Source organism: Battus philenor, unplaced genomic scaffold (assembly GCF_028537555.1).
Source record: "Battus philenor isolate CCGP_79_NKW_IND1 unplaced genomic scaffold, ilBatPhil1.0.hap1 SCAF_35, whole genome shotgun sequence".
NCBI classification, from domain to species: Eukaryota; Metazoa; Arthropoda; class Insecta; order Lepidoptera; family Papilionidae; genus Battus; species Battus philenor.
In genome coordinates this window covers 114,299-137,511 of record NW_027181699.1, presented here as the reverse complement: position 1 = coordinate 137,511, position 23,213 = coordinate 114,299, and the positions used below count along the sequence as shown (strand labels likewise).

Sequence of the window (23,213 nt, the reverse complement as noted above, 5' to 3'; positions counted from 1 at the left end):
GCGAAAGAGTCGCTCACACCCATGAAGTATAACTATGGCGTAGACATCTACTAAATTAATGCGCTTACAGAGCATCAAAAACGTGGTGCCCGATTCCAATGTCAGCGGTGCCCATAATTTTGACGAGACGCACGCACCAATGATGGTGATGCTCTCGAAGCGGACCCCTGCGATAGATCAGCAGACGTGCCCGCGCCGACAGTGTTGCCGGGACCCTCGGTGACGCCGCTCGCGACGACAATGGTGTACATTTGTCCGCACTCAAACTTCTGAAACTGACACGTAAGAGTTGCGCCCAAACTCAAAATGACGGTGCCCATACCCCGCGGCGGTGGTGTCTATATGAATGACGACACTACCCTCGTCAACTGTTGCATAGTGCGACGCTGTGACAGTATAACCTGTGCCCGCATCGCTCGTGTCAACATCGAGTGATGCTCATGCTGAGTAGCGCGGTAGTGCGTCTCTGTGCGTCTGTGCGAAGCTCTCTCGCTCTGTGCCCGCGCGCAGCCGCGTGTCTTGTTATTAGAAACCTACGGTCATCGAGGTTGGATTTACTCGCACCTCGCACCGGCACGAACACCTCCTGCTTATCACCGGTGCTGCCCGCGGCCCCGGGGAATCGTGCGGCCGGCTACTCTTTTAAAAGAAATATATATTTTTTTTGTTGCTGAGTTTGTTGTTTCTTTTACCTTACCACAAAACAGTTGGAATTTGTACAACTCATGCCAGAAACGTATCTGTCAGAGTTGATTAATACATAACAAAACAATCTAACGACGTACAAACTCGTGCGGGGAATCCTCCCTCCTCGTCTAACATTTACTATCTTATATGTAATCCAATGGGCCACATTTAGAACACATCCGAGATGTTTTGAACATATAGCTGTAGGAGAAAAACATTACACACCTCCGCGTCCTGACCTCAACACCAAGTCGCAAATCTCGGCGGCTGTTTGTGCACAGACGCTAACTACACCCGAGATCCATCACCCACGACCAAAAACAAAGATCCGAGTTATATATATATCATAATAGTGCTGTTGGTTTTTAAACACTATGCCGTCATATTTATTTACCACAGACAACCGTATTAATCAAATGTATCGGTACACTATTAAGTGCGAAACAAAATAATTAATTTCTTATTGTTTTGTTTTTAATAGATTTTTTTAAGTATTCTTAACCATTTGCGGCTATGCATGCGTCCCGAGGCGAGCGCTGTTTAAGCTAATTGCACTAAAAACAACTTGTTATTTTATATTCAATTTATACTCGGCTATTACGTAGCCGCCCTTTTTTGAGCGAGCTTTATTCATCGCATGACAAAACTGTCCAACTGTTCAGTATTCGACGGCAAATTTTTTTACATATAACAGATTATTTGCATACTTTTTACAGCAACGTATTAAAATGAACTAATCATTTTGCTGTTAATTATAAAACGCCATCTTTATTTAGGATACGGATACCGTTATTCAAAAGGAAAGTTTTAGTTAATAGTTTGGTGATCTCATTGTACTAACAAATGATGTTGAAAATTAGTATCATACGTACAATTGTTAACGAATAAATCTGGTTTTATTGATTTTAATATGCAACACTCGACATTGTTTTAAAGCAAAGAATATCGTTTTTGAACAATTTGTATGTAAACGTCTCAAAGTATGTCACCCGTCATGTTCACTAGTTGCGCCTCCACCAGCGCGAGCGCCGCGGCGCCACGGTGACGCCTGATTGTTACATCAAGTTCTACGGTTTTGCAACATTTGAAAAAATCTTCTCGTTATTATAAGACACAGAGTTGTTTTCGTTCGATATTTAAATATTTTTAATTTTTGAAGCGATTTTAGGTTTATGATGATTTGAGTTCGCTGATAATACGATTAGAACATCGTCAAAGATGTTCAGCCAAAAGCAATTTTAAATAAAAGGTTGATTGAATGAATGTTCCCTGTTTTATTTGTCACACATTCCACACTTTACCTTATCTCCATCTCGCATTCTGTCAATTGCATAGACATTCTATACATTGGCCAGGCTACGATTGACAGAAACCATATATTACACTGCCTAGACGACCTAGGTATTCTATAGTAAACCTGGAATTTGAAGACTGCCGGTAACATGTCCAATAGTTCCCCTGTGACATAGATAACGTTTGATGGTTTATCATTTGTTGAATTTTCAGTGGTTTGTGTATGTTTATACAGGGTGCAACAGAAAGGTGTACTCATATTTCAGAAAATGTAATTACTCGTAAAAGTGAACAACTTTTCCAAAGAAACAAAAGTGGAAATCCGATCAAAAGCTTTTGGTATCCCCGTACAAAAGTGCTTATCAGGTGACTAATTTAGTATGGGCTTTCTTCATGTGTCATGTAGCTGTTGGACGAGAGGACAGAGAGCCTGCAGGAAGGTCCCGGTTCAAAATGTGCTAATAATAAATAGAAGCTGATACATATTGCAGCTTTGTTTCATTTCACGATGCATAGCAAACACATTCTGAACAGGTAACCAACTAGCTTGGTTACAATTGTATATTAACTTTACGGCACCTGAGCTACGCGGCGATAGTTACCGATAGATTATAATCGAGAAGCTGAGCACTTGCCTAACCACGCGCACTGATGCAGTCCTCGAACTGCACGCCGGCAACAAATACACGCGCGAATATTTATCCAAGGTCTATAGCTGTCTCTGTCTACAGTTTTACCAAACTTACAGTACGCCGTACGTTTCCTTACCTTACCTTAACATACCAAAAATATAAAACGTTCATAATAAACAAAATAATTGTTGGTTGAATTAATTGTTTTTAAAGAGCATACACACTCATTCGCGCAGTTCCGTTATTCCATACTTTTATAACTCACTAGCTTACAGCCCGCTGCATCGCCCGCGCTGAACCTCAAAAATAACAGTATTTCTGTACTATATTTCTTTATTCAAAAATAATTCCTTGTTAAATCTATTTTGAATAAATAAATATTGGATTTTTATTGATATAATGGATGTTATTATACATATAAACCTTGCTTTTAAATCATTCTATTTATTATAAAAACCGCATCAATATCCGTTGCGCAGTCTTAAAGATCTAAGCATACAAAGGGACAGACGGCGGAAAGCGACTTTGGTTTTTATACTATGTGGTGATAGTGATGAGCAAGCTTTTAAAAAATAAACAATTCAACCTGTATTATTTATATAACACGAACGTAACCTATTTATATCACAAATAACAATAAATACTGGCGTAAAAAAACTAACAATCCTCCATTATGTTGGTATAGTTCTGCTATGGCCACGGGGTTCGGCTTCAAACGTCACTTCAGTTCAGCCGCGAGCGGACAGATGGCGCCGCTAGTGTTTTAAACCGTGGTAACGTTTTGTCAGTTCACAGAAAAACTGGACCCGTCGCAGACACTTTGCTTACTTAACTTTGACTTGCAATTGAAAAGCAGAAGCATAGTCAGCGCGGAAAGAGAAAGAGAGGTAAGACTGTATCCCGCAACTCGCACACGAACAAAGTCGACAAAGCGATCGAACAGAACAAACGTTAGCCAAGGACTTGCTGCCCAGAATGCGACGGCGCAGATAAAAAACCGAGCACATTGTCACTCTTGCGCGGAGTAACGATGTCGCTTAGAGTCGAGAAACTGAAGAACACACGGGAAGACGACAACTGGACCGGCCACAGAGGCCGGGTACGTAGTTTTCTTAACCGTAAATACGTTAAAGCCGAACGTATCCAATGTTCATGTAATTATAAAAATTTTTTAATCTTTGCGTCCGTTCCTTGTTCTGTGCAATAGTTTGTGACGTGCGACTGCGTACTCGAGTGAAATGGTAAGACAATTGTTGCGAGTGCTCGCTTATGTTTACAACTGCACGTTCGAGACGCGTTCGTTCAAATGAATACGCGAACAGCTCGGGGCATTCCCTCTTGCGCGCGGCGCGCTCTGGAACGTTCCGCGGCGGATCTTCAAGGATTCACTTCCATAGTCGAGTTGAGAGCAATGGAACTTTGCAAGTCATACATACACGAGGTGTATTGCGTATAAAGTAAAGTCAGTATTTATTTTAGCATGTTATTCATTTTCAATTTAATGGGCCTTTCATAGGTGTCGAAGTGGCAGGTGTCGATTGCGCGGGCTCGGAGTGTCGGCGCCGGGGGCACCATGAGACCTCTCTCAGTGTACCAAGGTCTCGGCTCAGGCCGCTGCATGTTACTATTTCACCAGAGCGGCCATATCGAGATTAATATTTCATTCAAGATTGCCCAAATAAAGTTTTTAAATATATTTATAATAAATTAGTTTGTAGTATTGTTTGTAACTTTTAAAATAATAGTTGTTTTAGAGAATTGACTTGCAATGATTTATTTATTTATTTATTTGTACTCAGTGGCCGTTAACAAGTGAGCGCCGGCGCCGAATATTAAGTTGCATTTATTTTCGTACCCGCACACAAGTGTTGCAGGAGCACAGCACGTCACAATGTGGTGCCGCTGCGCCGGCGCATGCTCGCTCAGTCGCACGCCAAATAAATAATACCAGTTCGAGGACTTAACTTTGACAAAATATTATGAATTTTGAATCTTTGTGTTTTCGTTTGCCGCGTACAATATTATTTCGATGTGAATAGTCACCAGCGAAAAAATAATTGGTGCATGAATTTAAAATCTAAAAGTTTAAAAAAAATAATTTTTGCAATTTGATTTGGAACTGGTTTTATCTCCCTTTGTTGCTGGCAGTTAATTTTTGTTAGCAAATTATTTATAAATATAACTATTATAAAAGGATCGCATTAAAGTAATAAATAAATATATAACTGCGGCCATTTAATATGGTGTCTGTTTACTAAATAAATCGTTACTCCATCAATATAGACAGGTGGACTCGTCGGCGTCAGGCATTGTCGTTGTTGTTGTTGTTGTTGTTGTTGTTGTTGTTGTTGTTGCTGTTGCTGTTGCTGTTGTTGTTGTTGTTGTTGTTGTTGTTGTTGTTGTTGTTGTCGTTGTTGTTGTTGTTGTTGCAAAACTCTCTGTACAAATAATTATCACAATAAAAGTGTTTTGCGCTGCAAGATATATTCTGCTCGACATAGGCCTCCTCCGTGGATTCGTATTAATGCATACAGACACGTACCCGGGCCTCGCGATGAAGTGACAAGCTCACTATATGACATGAACAATTTTTGTCAATGTCGCTGCCCTTATATATATTTTTGGGATCCCTCATATAGTCCAACATACACAGCACCAGTCTAACTGGTAAAGATATACAAAATCTTTTCACAGCACCAAATAATAGTCAGTGTCGGAGCGGTGAGGCATTAGGCATCATAGAGTTCATCGAAGCTTTTGATATTCATTTATTATCTCTAACATAGCATTGAACCATGGAAGTAGTAGAAATCGAATTCGCGTCTGCACAATTGTGGTGATTCAACAATTGTTGCAACTATTTATACAGGCCTCTCGTCCCCGAGTGTGTTGTTGATTGTGTGAGGAGACATCAATATCAATAGTTTAGAACAAACATCCATTAGTGTTATACTTTTAAATAAATCGCTTTTTAGTGTGCGAGCAACGTCAGAGTTACATAGAGTATAATAAGGAAGGGCATTACATGACCTATACTCGTATGTCGAGCGGTACACACAGCTGTTGGGGCCAGGTGTAAAAGATTCAAATTTTTTTGCTGATAAATGATATATGTATCAGCTGCGACTGCGCGACGCCGGCGGTGCGCTTGCCGGTAGCTTCAAGCTTTCGTCTCGCGGGTCAGTTGGTGACAACGTGAATGCGTGCACCTGACTCTGAACATGCAAGTTGCAGCCGCGCTTCAACTGATGTCACAAAGTTTCATTTGTGAAGATGTGCAGCGTGCAGTTTTATAATTAATATTTGTGGCTCAGAGAGACAACGCAATAGTTCGCGGTGCAGCGTCTGCAGCTCGACATCGAGCCGCGCAGGTCGCGTGGCGCGGGCGCAGGAACAATGCTTACGTGTTGCTCCACGAACCTACCCCGCCTCTCAATGTACGCTCGATCTTTCAGATTAATTTAATTAATTGTGTACCACCGCCCGTCAGCGCGTCTGGTTTACAGTTTTCGTTAATTTGAAACATCCTTGTGTAGGAAAGGTACACTTATCATTCTGTTCATATCCGGTGACGTTCAGGATTGTTATTAACCTTTACGACGGGCCTCATGGGGAAGCTCGAGGTCAGCCAGAGAGCAATCGAGAGGGCCATGCTCGGAGTTTCGCCGCGACGTCGAATCAGAAACGAAGAGTCCGCAGAATTGCCCGTCTCAAGTGGCAGCGCGCGCGGCTCATCGCTCGCGCAACCGACGCCCGTTGGGGCCGAAAGGCTCTCGCGCGGCGCGGGGGAGCCCCTGTTCACATGATAAGTGTTTTATCTCTGACTAAAATATGTGTGCGCAGGTGTTGTACCCAAAAAATTGAAGTGTCTCCTCAAGAAAACTTTGCTGAAGTACAAGAATGCTCTGAATGCTCATCCAGCGCTCTTGTCGTGTGCGACCCAGAGCTCGGCGCCACAATCAGCAAAGCTTTGCAGATGCGACGGCCGCGCGCCGGCGCCGCGCCGCCCGGCGTCAACGGTCAATTTCCTCACACTAAGTCATCGCGGCAACAAACTGCGTTTCCACGTTTTCATGTTCTAAGAATGTCTTGTATACATTAGTGTATCGAGCCCTGGAAGAAAATTGTCAACAAGTAAAAAACGTTGAATTGTTTAGAAGTGGGAAAATTAAACTGCAAACACAACACACCACATTTCCTCGGGCAAAGAACACGACGTTAGACTTCATCTAATTTAGGTGAATTTGAACTGGTGACACATAACCAAGCTTATTCATATTCATTTCATTTCAAGTAAAGGAGCGCGTGACGTGCTGTTAACAAACAAACAAAGGGTGCGCGCCGTGCGCTGTGTTTGTGTCGACGCAACTTGTACACTGTCGCAATTGTGATCGCTTATAGAAGCATAACTTTTTGAACAGATCTTTAGCTCGGACAGGGCGGAGTGTCGACACGCGATTACTTTGAAACAAAACACGTAGGAACGTCCGCTACCATTGTTCACGCGTCGCTCTAATCTGCGGAGTCGTTTATCGATGGCCGCGCGCGCCGCGGGCCGCGTGACCATTTCGCTCACTGCATTTCTCGTAGATCACTTCAAGAAGAGCTCTTACTCACGCCACAGCCTCCAAAGGCTGCCGGATTGTGTATTTCCAAACATTATTTCGACTGTCCCTGGACAGGGACTGTAGCAGGGTCAATCGTCATGTCCGATGTCGTCAACATTTCAACATTCACATCTAGCCTATCTAGTCTTAGCTTCGTGTGCAAGTGTGGAACCCTGCCGAATGTCCCGTGGCCGCCCCTCGGGAGAACAAACTCTGGCCACTCGTTGTAACCCTTTCATCACAGAAGTGTACCTCACGGGGCTACTCCGTAACACAAGCCCCGTCCAAACTCGACCAAACGTTGCCGATAATGGGGAGTGACTAAATCTATCGCCTAAAGCCTGCAGTCCTAGAACTCCATTACACTGTCCTTTCCAAGCTTTGCTGCGTTGGAATTTTAAGAAAAACGTGCAAAGTTTGTGCGCACAGATATCAGTCAACATTGGCACGCGCTGACGGTGGGGCCGGGGCGGACGCGCCGGCCGCTGCTCCCGCGCCGAGCTCGACTACGTCAAGCACGAGGTGGATAAATTGATCAAACACACCAAAAGTGCGCTCGACCGACTGGACAGCGAGATAAACACTTTATCCACGAGGATCATGTAATTACCACATTTTCAAAATATTTCCATGAGAGAATTCTATTTGTGAGAATTCCAGTTGCACTTTCCGTTCAGGCCATTTGCAGTTCTCATTGGAAAATAAACGATTCTTAAACAAATGAATTGTAGGCTCGAATATAGATAACTTCACATCACATATGCGCATACATAATGCTTATTTAAATTTATAACTTTTACTGCTGATTGTAGCGTTGCAGTATTGAAAAAGTGTAAAGCAGTGATTCCCAAAGTGGTCTATATCGACCCCTAGGGGTCTATGACAACCTGCAAGGGGTCTACGTCAGCGAAAAAAATTTCGGGGTCCATGAAATAAAAATGAAGGTCCACGATAGTGGATCTCAACACATACACTAATAGTACCTATTTACTTACATCATACTATCTTATAATATCAAAACATTTACATTATTTAAAAGTGCCTATGAAGTAAAAAATTTATTATATATGTTTATAAAATTGTGTAAGTTGTAGGATTTTAGTATTGGCTTTATGGTCGCAATACATTTTGAACTTGTAAAAACCTGAGAGTCTCGTCATACCTAGTGGAAAGGGGGTTCAGCGCTGTTACCAATCTCCTAACGAAAAAAAGAAACAGACTGGACATCATTAGCCGAGGAGATTTAAGATTAACCCTTACAAAATTGACGCCAAATGTTGATAATTTATTTTTAAAACATCAGGTTCGTCCTTCTCACTAGAAATATTGACTTATAGCTTATGTTATTTTATTTATAGTTTATTTAATGTGACGTATATTTTACATAACAGATACAAAATTTTATTTAGAGCAGTTTTAATTTAAATTCAATTAATAAATGTATAAATTAACATGTGTTTTTACTTTAAGTTTTTAACACTAAACTTCACTACAGTTAGAAATTTACAGGAAATCAATATCAGGTAAGTAGGGGGTCTGCCCAACATGGAAAAACATGCCAGGGGGTCTACGACACAAAAAAGTTTGGGGAACTCTGGTGTAAAGCATATGTCTTAAACGAATGTTCGATATTGTATCCGAACGTAACACTTTTTATTTGTTCTTGAGTGCGTGTATCGGAACGCACGGCGTCTTTCACCGGCTTCTAACAAAAGACGACCATTTTTGCATCTACCATCAACGGACATTTTGCAAGTGTAACATATTTGAATTCTTAACATTAAATAATTAACTAAATGTGCTTGTTTTATATCGAAACCCAACATTAATTTCTGGTCCTTCGAGCCTTCGAGACGTTCCGCATACAATACGTATCAACACACAACTATAGATATATAAGGAAATTACACTTGGTGCACATCAGGTGAAGATAAATTGTGACCATGACTAAGAAATTGATTGTGGCGAGAGGAGTCATCAAAGGAAAGTTAACACGCATAACAAACTACGTACAGGAATTAGCAGCAGGAGAAGTGTCGTTTGATGAACATGAGCTACGTGTGAGACGGGAGGAGTTAGAAAAACTGATAGACAGGTTCGATGTGATTCAAGCGCAAATAGAGGCAACAGAATCAACAGCAGCTATAGGAACAGCAGAAACAACAGATCATGAAGCGGAAAGACAAGCATTAGAAGAAAGATTCTACACTACAAAAGCAGCAATAAATAGATTACTTAATAACTATGACAAACCACCACAAAATACACATGGAGAAACGCCAAACAGGACAGGGAAAACAAATACACAAATAAGGTTACCTAAATTGGAACTACCACAGTTCAGTGGAGAGATTCAAGAATGGACAGGATTCAGAAACCTATTCGAGAGTGCCATGGATAGTTCTAGTGTATCGCCACTCCAAAGTCTACAGTATCTCAAGTCGTCGCTGAAAGGAGAAGCAGCATCTCTTATTAGCTCCTTGTTGCTGACAGAGGGAAATTATAACCAGGCAATGAACATATTAACACAGAGGTACGAAAACAAGACTATTATAGTTAACCATCACTTAAAAAACTTTATGAATTTTCCTACTATTACTAAATTTAACTTAAAACAATTTGTTTCTACCTTACAACAAAGTTTAGATTCATTGTCAGCTTTAGATTTACCAGTTAAATATTGGGATGTAATTTTAATCTATATTATTACTCAAAAATTAGATAACTCTCTGCGAGCAGCTTGGGAATTAAACAGAAAAGAAACCTCTATACCACAAATGAAAGAATTAAGAGAATTTTTGTTGCTTAGAATGACAGCTCATGAATTAATAGGTGATAAACAAACAGAAAAATTCCTAGTTCAAAATAAAGTCAATCCAAAATTTGCACATGTATCCACTACAAATTCCTCAGATATACAATGCCCAATGTGCAAAGGTACACATTTCCTATTTCAATGTCCTAACTTTTTAGAATGTACGGTTAATCAAAGAATTGAGTTTATTAAATCTAATTCTTTATGCTTTAATTGTTTACAGCCATATTACCACAGACATAAATGTTCTAGTAGAACATGTAAGACTTGTCATGGCAGACATCACAGTTTGATACATCTAACAAAACCACCTAAAAAAGCAAACACAATTACACTAAGCACAGCTACAGCAAATAATACAAATCAACACATAAATCCTACTAACAATACACCGCAGTCACACAATACGCTAGAAAAATCAGTTCATACTTTTACAACAACAGAAATATCAAACAAAGATGCACAAACAAGCAAAATAAACGATCCAACATACATACAGCAGCAATTGTTGCATAATCAATCATTAAATTTACATACAAATACAAACAAAACATAAAATTACACCTTCCGCAGTGTGTATGCCCACCACATTATCTAATCAAGTTTTAATGTCAACAGCACTAATTAAGACTGAGGATTCATCAGGCAAATGGCATAATGCAAGAGCCTTGTTGGATTCGGGCAGTGAAGTCAGCATTGTTGCACATAGACTAGCTGCTCAACTGAACATCAAATTTTATTATGATCAACATATAATTCAAGGTATAGGAGAGTCTGGTAAACAAACACAGCTATGTATCAACACAAATATAGCATCTAGACTTTCAGATTACAGCACAAACATAGATCTCATTGTAATGGATAAGATAACTGTACCACTACCACATAAACAAATAAACATAAAAGCATTGAAAATTCCAAAACAACAACAAAATTTACTAGCAGATCCATCTTTTTTTATACCAAGTGAAATTGATATTCTATTAGGATCACAATTATTCTATTCTCTATTACTTTCAAACACAATCAGTCTTGGTCCAAATCATCCACATTTAATAGAAACAGTATTTGGTTGGGTTGTAGCAGGAAATATACCTTCAGAATACCCTAATACAACTAAGAAATATATTAGCTTAAATCTGACAGAGCAACCATCTACGGATGAACTATTAGTTAGATTTTGGAAACAGGAAGAGATTACACCAAAAAGTGCACTTAATCCAGACCAAAAATATTGTGAACAGCACTTTCTAGACACAACTACACAATTGAAATCAGGTCAGTTCATGGTAGACATGCCTATGAAATCAGATAAAATACATGATCTAGGTGAATCATTTAATATAGCATATAAACACTTATTAATATTAGAATCTAAGTTTCAAAGGGATCCATTATTGTACAAGCAATATAAAGCCTTCATTAATGAATTTGTAGAATTAGGTCATGTTGAATATATACCAAATTTCCAGTCACAGGAAAACAGTTACCATTGTTATTTACCGCATATGGGAGTGTTAAAACCAGAAAGTCGTTCAACAAAATTAAGAACGGTTTTTAATGCAAGTAGTAAGACATCAACAGGAATTTCATTAAATGATATACTTTGGGAAGGTCCAAATATTTATAATGATGTACTGGACATCTTACTCAGATTCCGTATGTACTAGTATGTTTTCTCGTGTGATATAGTTAAAATGTTTAGAACAATATTAGTATCAGATAACCAAAGGCCCTTTCTTAGGATTCTTTGGAGAGAGTCCAAAGTTCACCCCTTAAGATGCCTGCAATTGAAAACAGTCACATATGGCACTAAATGCGCGCCTTACTTAGCTTGTCGTACCCTTAGACATTTGGCCAAGTTGTACGAACATCAGTTTCCAGAGGCAGCGGAAGTAGTACGCTTAGAATGCTACATGGATGATTTTTTTAAGTGGAGAAAACACAATTGTAAAAGCACAGGCAATTTGCAAACAATTAATACAGCTATTAGATAAAGGTAAATTCACACTTCACAAATGGTTAGCTAATGAACCTTTAATTTTGCAACATATTTTAAATACTGATCAATCAACACAGCAGGTTAGTTATGAATTTACACCAGATAGCGCCATTAAAACTTTAGGCATAGAATGGTCACCACACAATGATTTATTAGGGATAGCCATTCCAACAACAAAGACATTAAAATTCACAAAAAGAAATGTATTGTCAGTCATTGCACAAATTTATGATCCTACAGGCTTTTTAGCACCAAGCATTATTACAGCAAAAATTATGATTCAACAGATATGGAAATTAAAATTAGATTGGGATAGTATGCTTCCAGAAGATATGAAGAAATCATGGTTAGAGTTTTATAATAATATTCCCTATTTGAAGCAGATAATAATACCTAGATATTACTTTAGTGATGTCCCATTTGAAATAAATTTATTAGGCTTTAGCGACGCCTCTCTCAAGGCGTATGGAATTTGTCTGTACTTTAGGGCAACATATCCTAACAGAAAGCCAACTTGTTCACTTGTATTAGCAAAAACCAGAGTAGCGCCTATCAAAACACTGTCGCTTCCACGCTTAGAGCTTTGTGGTGCGCTTTTATTAGCAAGACAAGTTAACAGATTATTAGAAACATTTAAAAATTTCAAAATATATCATACATACCTTTTTACAGATTCACAAATAGTTTTGAGTTGGATAAAATCTCCATACAAAAAATTACACACTTTCGTTTCACATAGATTAATGGAAATAATTGAGTTAACAAAGGAAGAAACGTGGCATTATGTGAATACAAAACTTAACCCAGCAGATTTACTCACACGAGGAATAGCACCTCAACAATTGCAGCAAACAAAGTTATGGTGGAATGGTCCAGACTGGGCTATTCAAAACCCACAGGATTGGGAAGATTTACATTCATATTCCATTCCGGTTGAGGCTGAGATAGAACCTACTCCTACACTCGTATCTTTAGTTAATTCAAAAGCGAACGAATCATTTACTTTAGATTACTTTCAGAACCACTCTAAATTCAGCAAATTAGAGTTATTGCATTAGTATTCAGGTTTATTGATTTAGTTCGTAAAAAGACTACCTTAACGCAAGGAAAGCATTTAACTACCTCTGAGTTGCATAATGCACATAATTTTGTAATTAAAACTATCCAAAAGAAACACTTCAAAAGAAATCCAAGAATTACATAGTAGTACAATTAACCTAAACTCGGTATTGAAGTCTAGTCCCTTAAGGAAACTGAACCCTATACTGGATCAGGAAGGAATATTACGTTTAGGAGGTCGCATTGACAATGCTAACATACCTTTCAATCACGCACATCCTATCATACTACCACAGAAGGAACACATCACTACACTCATTATAGAGCAGGTTCATTACAGATTACTACATTCAGGTATACAAAACACATTATGCAATTTAAGATTGAAATATTGGCCAATTAATGGTAGAAATGAGGTGAAGAAAGTCATACATAGATGTGTTCGCTGTATCAGGTTTAGCGCGCGAGTCTGTGAGCAACAAATGGCAGGCTTGCCTTCTCCAAGAGTGAATCTAGAACGTCCTTCCTTGCATGTTGGTGTTGATTTTAGTGGAGCAATTCTTATACGAAGCTCTATGGGTCGTAATTGTAGATACGTGAAAGGCTACATTTGTTTATTTGTTTGTCTGGCCACGAAAGCTTTACATCTCGAGTTAGTCACAGAGTTGTCAGCTCAAGCATTTATTAATGCATTGAAGAGATTAATTAGCCGAAGAGGTATTTGTCGGTATATTTATTCAGATAATGCAACAAACTTTAAAGGTGCTCACAGCGAGTTAAAAGAGTTATTTAAGATGTTCAAAGATGATGTTTCATACAGTCAACTAATAGATTTTTGCACAACAATATCGATTCAGTGGAAATTCACAGTTCCTCTAGCTAGTCATATGGGCGGACTGTATGAAGCAGGCATTAAATCAGTAAAATCTTTGTTGAAAAGATATTTAGGAAATAGTAAGTTAACATATGAATTATTAAACACTGTATTGGTCCAGATAGAGGGAGTCCTGAACTCGAGGCCGCTATGTGGTTTAAAGCATGGCTGCGTGGGTACGTAGCAAAGCTTTTTAGAAGAATAGAGGGTGCGAGGGCAGAATGGGAAAACTTATACTAAAACCAAAGAAACAACGTATTTATGCGAGAAAGTTGAGGTGCAAACTGATATGCGCTCCGCGTCAAAATCGTACCGAGACTGGATCCCGCGCCGGCGCAGCCGCCGCACTGAGTGAGCGGGGGTTGCGCGGGCGACGGCGGGCCGTGACCTACATAGCCGGCCGGCAAGCAAATGTCGCAGCTAAACTACTAAAATAAATGTTGCATACAAAGTCGATTTGTCAGTTTGAACCTCGAATATTTATTTATTGAATACACATAAACAATTACAAGTAAATATAGTTGAAATGAATTTAGGTAAGTTTACAATGTTTTTCATATTTTATAATATTTATCTATTTATTAGTTTAAGTTGTACAAATGACTAGGTTACACAAGATATTGTAAATAAATGTAAATAAAATCTTTTGTACAATAATAAATGTAAATATAAATTTTGGCAAACAAAAATTTTGATAAAAAACAATTTAAATAACAAAGTGACTAGTGATAGTGAGATCACTACAGGTTTAAAAGATGTGCCAGAATCTGATGCTTTATGTTTAACGCCAGCACACTTCTTAATAGGTGCCCCGATTTCAGACATTCCCGAACCTAGTTTATTGGATAAGACAGAAAATAGATTAAGTTTGTTTCAAAGAATAACAAGCATTAAGCAACGATTTTGGTCTCAATTTTATTGTAACTATTTATCAGAATTACAGCCTCGAAGCAAGTGGTTGCTAGCTAGAGATAATTTAAATATTGGAGAAATTGTGATTTTAAAGGAAGAATGCACACCACCTGCTTGTTGGCCATTAGGTAAAGTAATTAGTGTAAATAAAAATTCCAAAGATGGTTTAGTTAGATCTGTAGTAGTAAAAACATGTAAAGGTCAATACACAAGGCCAATAAACAAATTAATTTTGTTACCTAGCAATAATTAAATTAATCAAGACACTGGGTCTATTGACTTCAGCTTGATTAATCTCATTTACTATTTCAGCATCGTTATTTAAGCTTTAGCTCAACTCAGTTTTAACTGTCATTTGGAATATTCATATTTTATTCTTGTATTCATTCATATTATTAGCATTAAGTTCACAGTCGTTAACATGTCATCTAGAGGCCCAGAATGTTCGATATTGTATCCGAACGTAACACTTTTTATTTGTTCTTGAGTGCGTGTATCGGAACGCACGGCGTCTTTCACCGGCTTCTAACAAAAGACGATCTCTTTTTGCATCTACCATCAACGGACATTTTGCAAGTGTAACATATTTGAATTCTTAACATTAAATAATTAACTAAATGTGCTTGTTTTATATCGATACCCAACAACGACTTTTCTAATTTTTAAAGTGTGGGTTGTATACACTCCATGGGGCCTGAATGGATAATTTTCCAAAATTAATGTGGCATGGAACATGTTAAATGGAAAGCTGCTTATCATTCCAACAGGAGATAGAAAGAGTACAAAGTCTGGGCTCAAAGAAATTAACATGGCAAAAGATATCAAACAACATATAATTGTGATACATTGGAGGTAGTAAATTTATCAAGAGCTTTGCAAAATGTGTCATGTTGGTTGGTTTGTGCGGAAACATTCACAAGTGCAAAGGGTTAATATGTAGTAATATGAATTTTAAAAACCGTTTTTACTTATTCATTATGTTATGACTTCTGAAACTATTTATTTTTGTATAGGATGTGCTTGTTTGGTTCCGGTTCATGTTATTAGGCCGGGGGCTTTGACAGCGTCATCAGATCTGAGTTCACGGAGTGGACGGTCGGACATGAGTATGAAACAGAAGCTGGACAGGCACGCTCCAGTTGCTTGAAGTCATTCGCACAAATGAAACCGCTCTGCCCGAGTAGAGCTCTGCAGAGTTGATGTCGCGTGTACGACTGCGGCCGCACCCTACCAATGTGCGTCGCGGTGCGGTGAGTGGTGAGTGGTGTCTTGTTCTTGTTCTTGTTCTTGTTCTTGTTCTATTGTGAACGATGCGGTGGCCCGTGCGGAGCGCCGCAGTCGAAGCGGACGCTGATGCTGTGTGGTTAGCGCTTGAGGTGTGAGTGTCTGCAGCAGCTGTGCTATGGTGGTGGTGCATGTTCGGTGGGAACTCTGTGCTGAGGTGTAGGGGGAATAGTGAGAGAACTCGCTATAAAGGATAGGGTGAACCAAACATCAACTGACAGCGCGAACATCGTTTTAAAGCTTTTACACCTAGAAACAATCAACACAACGAATATAATATTATGTTGCTTCTTGATACATTACACTTCGAGATCACCGGCAACACCAAGGGTCCGTTGGTCTTTCCCAAGGAGTTAGGTTGGCTTGATTAAGGCCGACTGAAACACAAAATAAGCACAGTGCCGCTTGGCTGCCGAAACCAGTCTGTTGATACAAGACAAACACAAGAGGACTATATCGTCAGTTCTACATAAAATAAGATTTTGAACACTCTTAAGGAGGTTTTAAAAATAATACACAAAGATATAATAAAAATTTATTTAACTAACTTACAAAATATATGTTAAATGATAATCTTGACTAACATACAAGCATTTTCATTGTTTTGGGGAAGATATAAAAGTTTTGAATGGGTTTAATATATAGCTCATGGGTAGTCAAGTTCTTGGATAGTCTGAGCCATTGTTCGAAATTGGAAATATTTCGCGAGCCGTATTAGAACACGCATTTAAAACATGCAAACAACTTTTTTTTTCAAAAATTATATTTACACTACCGAAGAAAGAGACAATCTGCCAATTTCGGCTTAGTAGAGCGTTATCGCTGTCGCACGAAGTATAAACAGTGCGGTATCTATTAGGAGTTGTTACAACAAGTATCGTTTGCATCTTTTGATAATTTTTTTTATTCTTTGTATAAGATACACTAATTTTTTATAAGTGGGCTTTAGGTTGTGGTAAAATAAAATAAAAAGACATGTTCACATTAAGTTTACGTACTTAATTATTTTCAAAAATTACAACTATACGTAATTAACACCATTATACCTGTTGTTAAAATGGGACATTGTAATAAAATAATAATAATTCTAATTCTCAGCTACTTCCATTTCACTATCTGCGCTTTTAACCATAGGTACAAGTACTTGTTTTCAGCTCCTAATAGATACCATTTGTTTATATTTCCCATAGACAACTTTTTAAAAGAAGCCTCTAAACAACAAACCTTTTCTACTGATTTTTTTATTGCCTCGTAAATTAAGTTGTAGTGTATTGGAAAAATTTTCAGGTGAAGGCTACCCGGACTCGAAGGTGCTGCGCGTCGCCAGTGGCCTGGCCCTTCGATGCTCTGACTCCGTGTGTTGTCTTTTCGGCACCATCGCACCCACGCCTCCGGAACAGAGGCCTAGGGCTCCACGTCGTTGAATTGAGCGCCAGCAGATCGCAGCCCTTTCAGCTTTAATAACACCATTTTAGCCATAGGATGTCCACATATTTGTACCAGGTCTGAGTGGCAGTAGCCCATGCAGCGTCTTTAATAAGTTTCAAGTTTTTCTATCATCCTTATGGGCGTATGCCACATGCTCACAAGCAAAGGCTCTTGGGGAAAGACATCAAGGATAGTTATTATAGTACTGTGTACTGTGTACTGTGTTTATGCTAGACAATGCTATGTAACCCTGAGTATAGTGTTGGATTTAACTAAACTATATACTATACAGGATGTTGAAAGAGGTATAAAAAGCTTTCAATAATAAACAATGATACAAAATGTATGTGTTTTTAGAACGTGTATTGCAAACTTTGAAAGTCCTATGGTGATGTTTAAATTGCCTTCAGGTTGGAGGAGACAGGAGATGTTCCGGAGACGGTGAGCAGTGCACCGGTTTATAACGGAGACGTGTCGAAAAGGTTCGCCGTCTTACTTCCATGTGGTGCTGCACCCGGAGGTTTGAGTCGCACCATTGAGAATATTCACTATGTGTCGTTCCTCGTCCGCGACGGCATGCTCGCAATTGATATTGGTGAGTTCAATGGCAATTTGTAAATTTAAATTTAGAATACACCAATACCTCGCTTTGCGTTTTTTTTTTTCAAAGTTGCGTCGCTGCTTAATCAGTACTAATTTTCACTGCGTTCTATTTTCGAGGTTACCTTGTTTGGGTCTTAAATTTATTTTTCGAAATTTTCTTTTTTTTCTGAAAGATGTCAACATTTTTGTTTTTAATTGCGCCATGCCATCAAAATTCGGGGATTCCCTTTCTAACTAAAAACAACGCAATTTGAATACAGTTTTATTTTCACTTTGTTTTGCTAATTTTAGAGTTCAGTTTCAATTACATAGTGTGTTGTGTTTTTTTTTTTCAAAAGAATAATAAATTTGTATAAATTTTTACGTCTTATGGATATTAAAAAATATGTTTGATTATTATATTATAATTTTGATAAGTTAATTTTATTTTCATTATTAAAAAAAAATATTAGGGTTAAAAATATTAATTAATATAAATATTAATATTAAATATTTCATTAGAGACAATTCTAGAAACATAAATAAATAAAACTTAAAGTCCTCTTAAAATACTAAAAATAAAATATAAGAAAATCAATAAGTATTTATTAATATCCCGGATAAAATACAAGTTCGCTGTTCGTAGCCAACGGGGGTGTCTGGTGACTGCGGGGAGTCACTCAGGGAGCGGGTGGGACGGTCCTTGGCATCTGCCTTGTACTCGTCCGGGTATTTCTTGGCCATCTTACGGCCGAAAGTGATGACGGATCTTCGCCGAAGGGAGGGCCCGTATAATGACGCCAGGATTGCGCCATTGTTAGGTGTAGCGGTGAAGTTGGGGTCGAACTACTCAGCACCTCCCTGCCATATGGCAGGGGGGAGGGAAGGACACTGCGAGCACGGAACGATGGAGAGCGCGGGATCGCGGTAGTCTAGATGAAGTGACCTCTGAGGTCACTCTGGGCACCCCCGTGCCGGACAGCGGTGTCCGGCGAGAGGTAAACCCGCGTTACTGAGCGTCACAACGCGTCTAAAAATCTAACTTAGCTCGGCGAAGACTGAACCCTAAACGGTTGTGCTGGTGAAATGAATGGGTGCTATTAAGAAAATCTTAATTTATTGTTCACACAACCACTATATAAAGGTAGGCTTAGGCGTAGTTATGTTATTAAACAATAGCTTAGCTTGGTAAAGCGCGGGGCGGGCGCGGGCGCGGGGCGAGCGCGGGGAGAATGCGCCCGAACATTGCCTCTGACGAACACCTCAAGCGTACACACCGGGACCGTTCTGCAAGTTTACCTTACAAATGTGCTTCGACGTGCTCGTGGCTTGCAACGCCCTCGCGGCCGCCCACCGCGGAAACTTACGTGACTACGTTATAATACAGACATAGATGCTTATGTTTCAATTAGCCGTAGCCACTGGTGAGCCAGCCACGTGTATGGGTTGTACCGTCCGGTTGTACCGTTTGCGGTAAGAGGCCGTCGCGTCGGCCAGACAAGAACGCGGAATACCCAAAACATAATGATTTTAGTTGGGTAAGTGTTTTAGATTTACTTACATTGGTAGCTTTAGTTGGCGATATATATTGTTTTGGTTTGTTTTCTTCAAATTTTTAATCACATTGTACATTAGTTTCTTAACATGGTTTCTTTCGCCGAAATTAAAATGTTAGTAACATGTTCACATAATTTTAAGTAGACTTCGTCGTCATTGTGATATTTTATCTATATACATAGTCTAGCCATAAGTTCTGTTACAAAGAAAATATCCGATAATTTTTAAAAAAATAATTATAATTTAAAGTTGTGTATGTGACTGATGTAGAGTGAAAAATATATGTTAACGTATTAAACTATTTATTCAGTGTCCATCCTTAGCGCTATCCATGTAACGCACACTTTTAAACGGTCGGGTCATGCGTCGATGGAAATTCGAAATTCAAATTAATATATTTTTTTAATATATGTATACAGCCAGTAACAAAATTTATATATATAATAGGTTGTCAAATATCTCCCTTCCGCCTTTTTGTCTTTTGAATTTCGCGGCTATGTACAAAGCGCTACAGAGCTCGTATCTGGCAATACTATACATTATTTGAAAGGTCTTGACATAACCTACAAAACGACGCTATGCATGATTAGTTTGGATATTGCGTTCAACAGTTATAGACGTGTAAACATGGAGTTCACTAACGCCGAAATTCGCGCTATTTTAAAGTTTTCCTTCGTTAAAGGCAAATCCGCTAGAGAAACGTTCCGTGAGATTAATGGTGTTTTGGGGGATGGTACTCTATCACTTCGAACCGCGGAGGAATGGTTTCGACGATTCAGAATCGGCGAAAACGACACCATGGATAAGTCAGCCGGCGGAAGACCTGTGACGACAAATACCGATCAAATCATGGACTACATCGAGTTAGACCGGCATGTGGCATCTCGTGACATCGCCCAGGAGATGGGAGTTAGTCACCAAACCATTTTAAACCATCTGCAGAAGGCTGGATACAAAAAAAGCTTGATGTTTGGGTGCCGCATGATTTGACGCAAAAAAACCTTCTGGACCGAATCAACGCCTGCGATATGCTGCTGAAACGGAACGAACTCGACCCATTCTTGAAGCGGATGGTGACTGGCGACGAAAAATGGATCACATACGACAATATCAAGCGAAAACGGTCGTGGTCGAAGGCCGGTGAATCGTCCCAAACAGTGGCCAAGCCGGGATTGACGGCCAGGAAGGTTTTGCTGTGTGTTTGGTGGGATTGGAAGGGAATCATCCACTATGAGCTGCTCCCATATGGCCAGACGCTTAATTCTACCATCTACTGCGAACAACTGGACCGCTTGAAGCAGGCGATCGACCAGAAGTGTCCAGAATTGGCCAACAGTAAGGGTGTAGTGTTCCACCAGGACAACGCCAGACCACACACTTCGTTGATGACTCGTCAGAAGCTACGGGAGCTCGGATGGGAGGTTTTATCACATCCACCATATAGCCCGGACATAGCGCCAAGTGATTACCACCTGTTCCTGTCCATGGCGAACGCCCTTGGTGGTGTAAAGTTGAACTCAAAAGAGGTTTGTGAAAAGTGACTGTCCGAGTTCTTTGCAAATAAGGAGGGGGGCTTCTACGAGGGAGGTATTATGAAGTTGTCGTCTAGATGGAAACAGATTATCGAACAAAACGGCGCATATTTGAACTAAATCCGATCACTGTAACACTTTTTATAAAGCATTGAATAAAGAGCATAAAAGCGGAAGGGAGATATTTGACAACCTATTATAAAAGCATATCGTACTATAGATACTAAAACATACATATGTATGTTTTAATTTGTTTCACTTTCTTGATTTATAACAAAGAGTTAAATAAATAGATTTAGATAGGTATCTAGCTGTAAATTTCGATCATATCGACTGCAATACCGTGACAATAATTTTCTGTAGTTCAAAAGGTTTTGTAACTTGTGACGTGACAACGACGAATCGAACGACAACGAATACGGTGACTTCTGCGGGACGCTTGAAGTAAAAAAAAATAAACATCGATGTACTCTTAAAGCGTGTTGTAATAATATTGCTATATAAAAAGCCGCCATATGCCTTTTGTTTGTCTCGCCCACTCGTCTCGCTCACTCGCACGGCGTGCACGATACGCGCTCTTGCTTGCTCTTGGCAGGTAGCCAAGACGCGCAGCACGTGCGCCCGCGGCCGTTGGAGTTCTGAGAGTCGGATTTGAGCCATGGTTCGATGCGCAACCGCGCGTAGGCGAATTATTCATTTTCCGCGCACAAATTGTTTTAATAATTAAATAAACGTTTTTCCACACATACATAGTACATTGTTTATTTATTATTTACTCTGCGAGATCGAATAAAGGGATCCGTAAAAGTAAGAAATATGACACAGGGGATCGGCAAGTTTAAGTACAACAATGGATGCCTTACGGTTAAAATGACGACGATCAAACTGTTGGGGAACTTTTTAAATTGTACCTCGTCTCATTGTTGCAGATGGACCTTATGCTGTTGAAAGAAATCTGTCCGGCGGCCGCTACATTTTCAATTTTATTAAACCTTATATCTATCGGGCAGAGCGCATCAAATAAAATTTGAAAAACATTTTGTTAAAACACGTACACTTCTAATTGACGAAATTGCGGCACGAGCCAAAGTCTGTTCTTTTCGAAGATATTAAATATTTTATTATTAATGAATTATTGTGTTTTTTTAATATTATTTGTAGACGCTACGATACATTTAGTTTTTAGTTTTTATTAGATCCATGAAATTTAGGACAAAAAGCATTCATCGCGGATCAACTTCATAAGTTCGAGAGATTCAGTTGATCCTAATCCACCTAATCCTGACGACGGACAATTGACAGCATTCCGTATGTTCCACCAGACTGGAAATATTTCGGATACAACTGTTTTGTTACGTTGTTTAAAGTACTGGCACAATAAACTCATCCTAGGGTCTGAAACCAAAAAATAAATCTTTAACGTGTACGTTTTAGTTTTTAGTAAAATATCGTTACAACTTATTACAATGAACATATAAAAATCAATGTTACGTTAAGTTTTGCTTGTTGAACATCTCGTGGTACGTCGTTTACTTTAAATTATTCAAAACATGCCTGCGCAGTTATTAGAGTTGCTAGACGGCCGCTGCGCGCGCGCACCAAGTCCCCGCGAGCTCACTTCACAGAGACTTGTGGTCATTATATTCAAGTGTTTGCATCTCAAATCAATTAAAACTTCTCATTAATAATATATTGATTGTTTTTGTTTTAATGTAAGCTTTATCATTGATATAATTCGAAACGCATACTACATCGAAAAAATAATTTTAAATCAAATAACAAACTTTTTAAAGATGATTAAACATATAATCATTGTTGTATATTTATATATTTTAAACACTTCACTTATGAGTGACAATATTAATATTAAATAAAATGCAATATTAACTACGTATGCATATGGTGAATGTCCTGCGTTGTTTTAATACAATTTGTAGTGTTCAATTTGG

At 39.0% G+C, this 23,213-nt stretch overlaps 1 protein-coding gene across 6 annotated transcripts; it reads left to right on the top strand.

Moving 5' to 3' along the window:
• The first annotated feature begins 8,848 nt into the window (after positions 1-8,848).
• LOC137927604 (uncharacterized) lies at positions 8,849-22,239 on the top strand. Of its 6 annotated transcripts, none has more exons than XM_068771362.1 (6): positions 8,849-9,752; positions 14,091-16,138; positions 17,453-17,898; positions 18,004-18,188; positions 19,588-19,713; positions 22,194-22,239. In XM_068771362.1, exons 1-2 carry the CDS (start codon positions 9,163-9,165, stop codon positions 14,092-14,094), a joined length of 594 nt encoding a protein of 197 aa, XP_068627463.1. In that variant the 5' UTR covers positions 8,849-9,162; the 3' UTR covers positions 14,095-16,138; positions 17,453-17,898; positions 18,004-18,188; positions 19,588-19,713; positions 22,194-22,239. The 6 variants fall into 6 exon arrangements, with proteins under 6 accessions (XP_068627463.1, XP_068627462.1, XP_068627459.1 ...); XM_068771361.1 differs by having other exon boundaries at positions 10,653-16,138; XM_068771358.1 differs by having other exon boundaries at positions 8,849-15,809; positions 15,895-16,138.
• Positions 22,240-23,213: the final 974 nt, after the last annotated feature.

What these genes read in the sequence shown, in the direction of transcription:
- LOC137927604 (XM_068771358.1), top strand. Translation starts at nt 9,163, where the DNA reads ATGACTAAGAAATTGATTGTGGCGAGAGGAGTCATCAAAGGAAAGTTA.